Raw genomic sequence first — 10,451 nt, 5'->3', positions numbered from 1 at the left:
CCAGGCAGGGGTCAGGGTAGCTGCTGGACGGATGCCTGGAGAGGCTGCTGGAGCCAGTGCAGGAGCCAGGAGCGGGGCCAGGGAAGACTTGAGAGTGAAAGAGGAGAAGGGGAGGGATGGAGGAGGAAGCTCCAGGAACCAAATGCCCGGGGGCTCTGGCCAGGGCCCTCCTGCCACCGCCCCTCCCCTGCATTGCCTACTTCTCCACCCAGAGCACCCCCTTCCCTCTTCCTCATCTCCCAGGGTCCTCCCAAGACTCCTTGCCATGCAGAGGACTGCTTCATGACTTGGTTCCACGACATGCTGTCCCCTGACCAGGACTACCAGGTCACCTGGTACGCATCCTGGAGTCCCTGCGCCGACTGTGCGGATCTCGTGGCTGGCTTTCTGGCCAAGCACAAGAATGTGAGCCTGACCATATTTGCTGGCCGCCTCTACTACCACCGTGACCCAGAACACCGGCGGGGCCTTCGAAGGATGAATCAGGAAGGGGCCCAGGTGCACATCATGTCGCTTAGAGGTGAGAAGTGGGGGTCAGGTTTGCGGCTGCAGGAGCGACACTGTGGGGAACTCAGGGGTCTGGACACCAGCAGAGGGTCAGGGTTCCAGGGGAACCTTGCCAGGCCTGAGCCAGCTGAACCCCCACTGGCACCCAGGAGACCTGGCCCTGGGAGGGCACGGTCTGATCGGGCAGGGGAGAGAGGCCTGCCAGGCCCTGAATGCTTTCTCCCTCTTTGATCTCAGAGTTTGAATACTGCTGGGAAAAGTTTGTGGACAACCAGGGAAAGCCATTCCAGCCTTGGGACGGATTGAATGAAAATCATCAATTACTGGACACTCAGCTGCAGGAGATCCTCGGGTGAGAGGCTTCCTCGAGCCAAATCACCTGTCTCCCTGGCCTCTGCGCTTCCCCTCCGGCCTTCCCTTGGTCCCTGCCCAGACCCATTGCGGCCTGGCCCTCCTGTCCTCCTCCTGCCCTCGGGCTGGGCACTCCTCGGTGCTGCCCCCACCCCAAGGCCTCCTCCCTGCTCTGCTGGGCCCTTCCTGTCACTGGCTGTTTCTGCCTCTGGACCGACCTCCATCCCCCCCAGCCCGGGAGCCCCTCACCTGGCTCCTTCCAACAGGCCACACCCACCGAGCTCGTCATTAGCTGCAGGTGGATGGGCGGGAGTGTATATGAGGGTGAAACTCACAAGCTCTGAGAAACATCCTTTGTACAAGTTGATCCTGAGAATTGGGTCGTCCTTGTCATACCCAACTGGGACAGCCCAGAAGCCAGCAGGAAGAAGCCCTGGATACAGAACTTTGCTTCAGAAATGTGACTCTCTGCACACCTGACTGCTGAAGCTGCTTGTGGGACCCTGAAGCCAGTTTCTCTCCAGCTTCCGAGAGAAGTTACTGCCGCCCTAGGACCGACTCGCCCACCGCCGTGCTCAGCAGCGGCCCCTGCCAGCTCCTCACACCCTGACTGGTGCCAGCGAACCTTCTGGAAGAGCAAGAGCTAACACCTCCCCCTTTTTTTTTTATTTCAGCATATAATGGGGGTACAGATGTTTAGGTTACATATGTTGCCCTTGCCCCCCCTCCCCCTAAGTCCCAGTTTCAAATATGTCCATTCTTCGGGTGGTGCGCATTGCACTCTTTGTGTATGCATATACCCGTCCCCTCCAACACCTCCCCTGGTTATAGAAGGCCCAACCTTCTGTTTTTTCTGAGTGTACCCCCTCAATTGTAATTCTTCTCTTCTTTTTGACCTCCCCAAGATATCAGATGCTGAGTCCAAAGCTGATTCCCCTCAGGGAGAATCTCAAGCCCCCGGGACTTGGCATGAGGTTCCCACGCTGGTCGCCCCTTCCCGCTCCTTAGTGTCCCTTGGACAGAATTCCCAAACTTGTACTGTGTTCTGTTTTATTTGGGATGGGACTGGAGAGGGGTCTTTCCCCCTCCTTTGGGAGCTCCCCAGTTGGACAGGGCTGTTTTCCTCCTGTTGACAGCAGCTGGGTGGTTTGTGCCCTGAGGTTGGATGAGGGGAGATTGGTTCCCCGCTGTGGAGAAGGCATTGTATTCCTGGTAATGATGGGCTTCCTTTATTAGCGCTTGTGTTTGTTTGGCCTTTGCATATTCAGCCCTTGCTTCTAATTGGCCTTGGTGTTTTCCCCAGTAAACTAAATCACCTAGACAAATTTAGTTACAAATGAGCTTGCAAAGTTCAAAGGCATGTCAAGGTATTTTCTGGAACTCCAGCCTGTACCGTGTTCAAACATTATAGGGATCCATCATTCAATCTGTTGGTCTTAAAACTACAGTAAGAGATTATGACTATAAAATCATTTACTTCAAATAATCTGCACATATCTCATTGATATCTTGAGGCTAACAAAGCCAAAATGAAAGCTTTCACTCATACCCACATTTTGGGAGGCCAATAGCAGAAGATCCCTTGAAGGCAGGAGTTGGATTCCAGCCTGGGCAACATAGCCAGACCCCATCTCTAGAAAAGATATTTAAACTAGCCAGGCGTGGTTGTAGTCCCAGCTACTCTACTCAGGAGGCTGAGGCAAGAGGATCGCTTGAGCCCAGGAGTTTGAGGCTGCAGTGAGTTTTGATTGTACCGGGGCACTCCAGTCTGGGTGACAGAGTGAGACCTTGTCTCTGTTTAAGAAAAACAAACAAACAAAAAAAGATAAAACATTCAGGATTCAAAGATTGCCTTGGTATGAAATACTGTGGCAAAGCTAACTGCTGAAAGGTTTACCTCTCTGGAGCTTTCTGCTCCCGATCTGAAAATTCCTCATGTTTCTCTACCTTGTCTAAACAGCTATTCTGGCATACTACTAAAGTAAAAAACTTAAAAACCAGCAGATACAAAAAAATCATATTGAACTTCATGCTGTTTCTTAAAAACAAAAGATGAAATTCCCGTGGATAGACACCCTCTCTGCACTGAGGAATGACAACATTCTTAGCTTCAAGGACAAAGAATTGAGTCTAAGAAAATGCTGCACAGAACTTGCTAGATTCTTATCTTTTGGTCCTCTTCACATACTTTAATCACATTTTCACAGTTAACTATTCTTTTTCCAATCCAGTATATTGGTAGCTGCTTCAAAGTGCTTTACCCAAAATTTGGTTCACAGCCTTTATAAGATTGCCTACTTAAAAAAAAAAAAATACTTAAAGTTTAGCCTTATCCCATTTTGTCGGCAAGATATTTTGGATACAACTTTTTTATAAACTGGTAGTTTATAAGCTTTACTCTCTCATGGCTAAAATTCTAAAATAAAAGCTATAAGATCTTTATGTGTATGTATATGTGTTTCTATGTGTTTATGTGTATGTACATGTACTACATATTCTGTTGTGTCTACATATAATAATAAAATCCGGTGTAGTCAGCCAGAAGTCCCTTAAAAAATGTTAATCCAGGCCAGGCACAAGCTCACGCCTGTAATCCCAGCACTCTGGGAGGCCGAGGCAGGAGGATCACTTCAAATCAGGAATTTGAGACCAGCCTGAGCAAGAGCGAGACCCTATCTCTACTAATAGAAAAAATTAGCCAGGTGTGGTGACGTGCATCTGTAGTCCCAGCTACTGCGGAGGCTGAGGCAGGAGGATGGCTTGAGCCCAGGAGTTTGAAGTTGCTGTGAGCTGGGCTGAAGCCACCGCACTGTAGCCCGGGCAACAGAGGGAGACTCTGTCTAAAAAAAAAAAAACTTGTCAACATGCATTTTTGCCTCAATTTACTGAGATAGTTTATATTTAATTCTACTAGATGGTTTAAGGTCAAATGCTATAAACTCAGCTTAAAACAAAATGATCTTTGTTTTGCAATTCTTTAATAAGTAAGATTAATATTATTGATTTAATGCAAGCAGCTGTGTTAGTTCTGAGTTGTTGGTAAGGTACCCATATTTTTAACTTTAAGGTTGGTATCTAGGGAAACATTTGATATTAACAGATTATGAAACTGGTTAATTAAAAAAAACTTGAATTAATGACTAGCTCTGTCTAATATCTTAATTTTCATAAGTAACCTAGGTGTCATTGTTAAAATAAAAAAAGAATGAGGTAATTATAAATAAAATAAACATTTACTGAAAGACGGCCTTACTAATAACCTAACAGAGGGAAATAAACTATCAAACAGAAAGTAAAAGGAATAAACTCCCAACACATAATCGCCCCTTTGAAGAAAACCTCACAGCACAACTGCCCTTTGTTTTGTTTCATTCAACACCTGGGTTGTCTTTCGGCCTAACTTGCTGTCTCTAAGAGTCCGTTTCCCAGCCGTGGAGAGCAGGGGCGCAAGCTCTCTGCCTCAGCTCCTGCCGGGGCACTTTCAATGACCCTGACAAGCCGGCCTTACAGAGAAGGGAAAAAAAAATAAAGCAGAAATAGTCTCTTCAGCCATCTCCAGTTATTACAACATTAACTGTTTCTTTACCCTTTTTCCCTGTGAAAACTCCCGGCCACCTGGCCTCAGAGCAGGCAGCTCCTGTTGCCTTCCTTTCCAATGTCACCTCACTTTTCTCTCTCTCTCTCTCAAATATACTTTTTATTTCTTAAGATCCAAATCTTTGTGTGAAAAATCTTTCTCATCCCACATACGAATTCACACCCTAACATATGCAAATCAACATTTCATGTACTCTTAAAATTATGTTAAATCAAATAATAGATACTCATGGAATATCTAGATCATATTCAAACAAGATTTTTAAAAACCTGGAACAAATTGCTAAATAAATATAAGTTCATTCTTGGCTTCTTAAATATTGTAAAAAGACCACATATACTTGGATCTATTAATCAAAATATAAATTTTTAAAAATTTTGTATAAAAAGAATCTTCCGTGATAAATTTGTATCCTAAGACAAAATAATTGTTTTTCCAAAATTTAGAAAAAAATTTTATAGGACTAAGACTTGGGGCTTGGGAAAATGATTATAGGTCTAAATAAGTCAAAAAAGATTGATAGGCCAGGTGAGGTGGCTGACACCTACAATCCTAGCACTCTGGGAGGCCAAAGCAGGAGGTTCAATAGCTTGAGGCCCGGAGTTCAAGATCAGCCTGAGCAAGAGTAACACCCCATCTCTACAAAAAATAGAAAAATGAGCCAGGCACACTGGTGCCCACCTGTAGTCCCAGCTACTCAGGAGGCTGAGGCAGGAGGATCTCTCCAGCCTAGGAGTTTGAGGTTGTTGTGAGCTATGATGATACCACTGCACTCTGGCTGGGGAGACAGTACAAGACTCTGTCTCAAAAGAAAAAAATTTATAAAAGGTGGGCATAATGAAGAAAGTTTTACTTGTGATCCTGTTGGATAAGATTTTTTTAAAACTGTGTTTTTCTAAAAATTAAATATTGTGTCAGGGTCACACTGACACAGGTTTAGAGTCTGGTCCTTTATATTTAAAACAACATGGTTTTCTTGAATTATTGATCTCTTCTTAACAAAATTGCAAGTGGTTTTGATTTTTAATTTTTAATTTCATTTGATTTTTAATTTTAATTCCAATTTATAATTAAAAATCAAATCTCTTTCTTTAACTGTCATCTTATTCCTGAGATCTATATAATTTCACTAGGTTCAGGTTAAAGATGTCCTCTTCATTTAAAATGATAATTTCATTTCTCAAGGTAGAGTTTTGCTTTTGAAATTTCTTAAATTCATATCTCAGAAGTTCAGCTTTTGCTGTATCTCGCTACCCCGGATTGCATATCATTGCCGCCAGGTTTTCTCCCTGTAAGCCTTGGAAGATAACGTTCTCCCTCAACTTATTCATCAGCTCCTAGAACTTTTTTTCTCTGATTCTAACTCTGCCTGACATTAAAATGTTTATCTTAAGGGCCTAAAAAGTAGCAATGTTTTTCTTTAGTATAACTTGATTCCGTACTCTTGCCTTTTTTTGGTATGTCTGAACTGTTCCATGTAACCAGGGAATATCCTATGACTTTACTAAAAGCCATGTATTCCCCTGCTTAACGTGCTAGTTTTCAGGTTTACATTCCTACATAATATATTGTCCACTTATAACCCTGGACACATTCTTCCCGTGTCTAATTACAGTACCCTTTTGATCAGATCTGACTTCCAGATTATCTAAATGATCATCCCATAAGGAGAAACAATCACACAGCAGAGGTTTTTCTTTAGTTTTGTGGCAGCTGGACTAAGTCAAAGTTCGTCTTACTAATAAGCTATTGAACAGAGAAAAATAAACTCTCAAACAGAAAGTAAGGGAAATAAACTCGCAGCACGTAATTGTGCCATTGAAGAAGAAACTCACAACACAACGACCACCTTTGTTTTGTTTTAATTAAAACACCTGTGGCCTCATTCGTTATCTCTAAGAGTTTCATTTTCATAGCCTTGAAGAGCCCTAAGCAGACAGTAGGGGTGCGATCTCTCCACTCTAGCTCTCTGCCTCAACTCTCCCCAGACAGATTTTAAGGACTCAGATAAGCTGGAAAGGACACCTGCAACAGCTTCACCACTGTTTCTGTTATCAACCTGCTAAACCAGAGGAAAAAAAAGCCATTTTTACATTTTAAAAGCACCAGCCACTTTTCCTCAATTGCCCGGCATTTTCACTTCTTCCTCTGTGTGCCGTGGCCACTCCTCCCTTCTCTCTCTCTCTCTCTCTATTTCTTTCTTTCTACAGAAATAAACTTTTACTTCTGTATATCCTAGTCACTGAGCGAGAACTCTTTCTCCAACCCATGCCATGCGCTCCTCCTAGTGAGTCTGCACCCTAACACTAAGAAACAGATTTTATGTTTTATCGAGAAAATTTTTTGTTGCTTTTATTAGGTTTTTGACTACTTTAAAAAACTGAGCTTTAAAAAGGTTAAGATTTTTACATCCATTCTGTATTTTTTTTGAAGTTTTTTGATTATCACTCTGGTTAAATAAATGACTATTATTTTACAGTGACCTATGATTCTGTTTTGACCAAGTGTTTCGAGCCTCTTAGCACATGAGAAACATACCCCAAATCAAACTCTAATTTAAATTTCTTTAACTTGAAATTAAGTTTGGGATTCTCCAGTTGGACCTAAAGGCATCAAAAGATTTATCTACCATCTTACAGAGCTATTAATATTAAATGATTAGGCTTATTTGGTAAATTGCATAAAAACATTGTCAAATGACAAATAATACCAGATCTTTTAGTTGTAAAAGAAAATAAAAATTATCAGGACCACCCAAACTCATTATGCCAAAGGGAATGACTCTGGAGCCTGAGTCACCCAACACCCATTTTCCAAGTGCATGGTTGTTGCTTCCCAATCTTGTGTTAAAATGTTGTACATTAACTAGAGCCCTACAAAAAACAAAACCCCTCATGCTTCTGCAGATGGCTGCCCTTACAAATTGTTGATAAGTATTAATAAATTCTTTGCTTAGCTTCTAAAACTTCCACAATATACATCCTCCCATAAATAATGCTATGTCAATTGTCACCTTAGGTCTGCAACCTAAGTCTGACCATTTGTCCACAGAACTAAAGTCTGTTAAATTTCACACCGACAACGGAGATTATAAGGTGTAGAACAAAGACAGGATGAGATGAACCATTCCTCTACCAGGCCCTGAGATGTCTCCAGAATTAACTTTTCCTTTACTTCTTCAAATGTTCACCTTATCTCATGAATAGCATAGCTTCATTGGGCGCTAATTAAAATCATGAGAATATAACCATTTGCCTCACTGCCTATTCCCTTTTCCTCATGTGCATTCTCCACGGTATAAACACTGAGCCTCCTGAAAGCTTTGTCTCGGAGCACGGAACGCAGATGACTCTGTGACTTGTGTTTTCCGGACTTGTGTTTTCCTGGTACGCCCATGAGCTGCAGTTTCATAAACCTCAGTTGACTGAGACCCTTGCCTCAGTCTCTCATTTGGGTTGAGAAGTTGCATTTATGGATATATCGTTGATATAAATGTTTCAAAATGTATATCAATTTATTAAAATCTAATATGTTGTCAGTCATAACTCTGGTTGTTATCTTAAAATATTATATGTAATAAAAATAACTAAATTTCCTTGGCGACTCTAAACTTTCATCAGATTTTTACCATGGCTGTTCTAAGACCTTGTCTTCCACAGTCATTGTTTGAAATTCTTTTCTAAAACATTTACAATTTCACGCTCATGGAAAAGACTCCAGTAAGTACTCTTAAACACAGGTTTCTAATAACATGAACATCAATGGAATGAATAAAACTTTCCAGAACTCTAAGTAAAAACTGATGGACTGTAGTCCCAGCTACTCGGGAGGCTGATGAGCCTAGGAGTCTGAGGCTGAAGTGAGCTAGATGATGCCACTGCACTCTTGTCTGGGCAACAGAGATAAAAAAAAGAAAAAAAAAACCCAAAACCCCAAAAATGGATGGACTCATGAAATTACTAATGGAGATCAAACAAAAGGAAAACCGATTCCATGAGATTAAATAACTGATAAAGATTATGTTTACTATGATTTTTATTTGAAACATTGTTGGTTTATTACTCAAACATTTTGTCTTTTAGATTTAAGGAAATTCTCTCTCTTAAGCTATTTATAATTTACAGGACTTTGCTAAAATATGCTCCTGTCAACCTAGATAACATCATTTTTTTCTTAAGTCCTCCAAGAATTTGGAAACTAATTGTGAGTATTCTTACAGTGATACAATTATTTGCAAAAGTCCAATACAAACTTGCTCCCTTTTTACAACAAAATGCAATTGAAAACATTGTTTATATACCAAGGCTTGGACTAAACCGTCATATTTGAAAGTTACATAAAATGCGTGACTTCAGGGGTTCCCAGCCTTACAGTAAGTAACCAAACACTGTCACTTCCTGGCAGGACAGGAACCTGGAGACTGTCAGTAAACTAAAGTCTGCCTTGGCTTGGCTTCCGAGCCTCAAAAAGTTTTTAAATCTGAGACTCCTTTATGATCAATATAAAAAAAAAACCCTTATTATTTAAAAAAAAAAAGCTACGATATGCCTGTTATTAGATTGTAACTCTAAATTATTTTTTAGTCCTTCTTATCTTAATACCTATGGGCTAGACTAGGTCCTAAATTCTTCTAGCTTCCTCCAATCCAACTTTCCCATTATTAAAATGGGAACTGGTCCGGAACTAAAGCCCTATAAGCTAAAACTAGATACATTTTAAGCAGCAAGTCTGGGCAAGGTTCCTGTGGGACTCATTTGTGTGCCACCTAGACTCTGCAGGCTCTGCTGACTGGAGACTGTTCCAAGTTCTCCCCCCTTAGGACCGAACTTTCACAGAGGCTCTAGTTTATTATTATCTGAGGGATGTTTGATATGTGTGAAGATGACAGGATGGCTTCCTGGATGCAAACTGAAGGCCATCTTATTCTCCTGAGCTTGAATGACATTTTCTTTCCCTTTGCAACCCCTCTGTGTCCTGCTGCACCTGGGGAAGGGGGTGGGGGACAGTCTCTATCAGAAGGCCCTCTGCCAGGCCAGTGGAACACAGAGAAAATGGGAAGTAGCCTGAGGAGGCTAGACTACCCCCGGGACCTCCCACTCCAGTGCCTCTCCAGGAAGAGGGTGGAGCCACCACCCACAGACGCCTGGGAGGTCACTTTAGGGAGGGACTTCCTACCACCAGGGACCCATAAACAGGAAATGGAAACCTATTGCCCCAGACAAAGAGCAAGGCACGGACAAGCCAGCCCAGGAGCCTGAAGGATGACTCTACCGATAAGGTACCCCGTCTCTCTGCCCCTGGGGCCTCTGCTGTGCCCCTCCTGACCTCCCCCAGCCCAGTCCAGACACTGGGCTCACTCTCACTGGCTCCCCTGCAGCACCCACCCCATGGAGGGTCTTTGCCTGGTCTGGGGACGCCCCCACTCCTGCTTCTGCCCTGGCCCGCCCTTCCCCCCGCCCTGCTGCCCACTGAGCCTCACTGGAAGCCAAGGCCAGGTGGCCCTGCCCCACCAGGCCACTCCCCCAGACACTTCTCGCCATTCCTGAGCTCCCTCAGCAGTGAGAGCTGCACCAGAGGATCACAGAAGCACGTGGCAATTAATTCTGTTCACACCCCTTGCTGGATCGTGGACTATTCACACGGTGTCAACACCAAGGCTTAGGACAGGATGACAGGAGGGAACAGCTCTCTGAGGGGAGAAGCTAAACCACCTTTCCAAGGAGGTCAGCGCTGAGAGCTGAGGAGTGGTGCAGACGGCCCCAAACCCGTGCAGCCCTCCGTGACCGCGCTTCGCCTCTGGGAATGGCAAAAGCGTAACGATCAAGAGAAATGCTCATATTTGAAACTTCGGTATAAGGAGCGCAGGTGCACGAGCCCACGCCCCCGCGGGCCGCGTGATGCAGCAGCTGGACTCGGCCTGGCCTGGCCAGGGGACCCAGCCCCGTCACTCACCAGCTCTGTGACCTGGGCAGGTGACCACACCCCTCTGGCATCT

General features: G+C 43.7%; 1 protein-coding gene across 1 annotated transcript in view; it reads left to right on the top strand.

The window, feature by feature from the left end:
• Positions 1-10,451, top strand: part of LOC105805160 (DNA dC->dU-editing enzyme APOBEC-3F-like) — a 52,038-nt gene that overhangs the window by 37,009 nt on the left and 4,578 nt on the right. Inside the window, exons 3-5 of the mRNA XM_012637978.1 lie at positions 164-520; positions 745-859; positions 1,268-1,319. Coding sequence (XP_012493432.1) covers positions 164-520; positions 745-859; positions 1,268-1,319 — 524 coding nt within the window. The remainder of the gene's footprint in view (positions 1-163; positions 521-744; positions 860-1,267; positions 1,320-10,451) is intronic.

The sequence above is a fragment of the Propithecus coquereli genome, unplaced genomic scaffold, assembly GCF_000956105.1.
Source record: "Propithecus coquereli isolate 6110/MARCELLA unplaced genomic scaffold, Pcoq_1.0 Scaffold126, whole genome shotgun sequence".
Taxonomy (NCBI): domain Eukaryota; kingdom Metazoa; phylum Chordata; class Mammalia; order Primates; family Indriidae; genus Propithecus; species Propithecus coquereli.
Note: the sequence above shows the minus strand (reverse complement) of the source record. Positions and strands in the feature narration are given on the sequence as shown.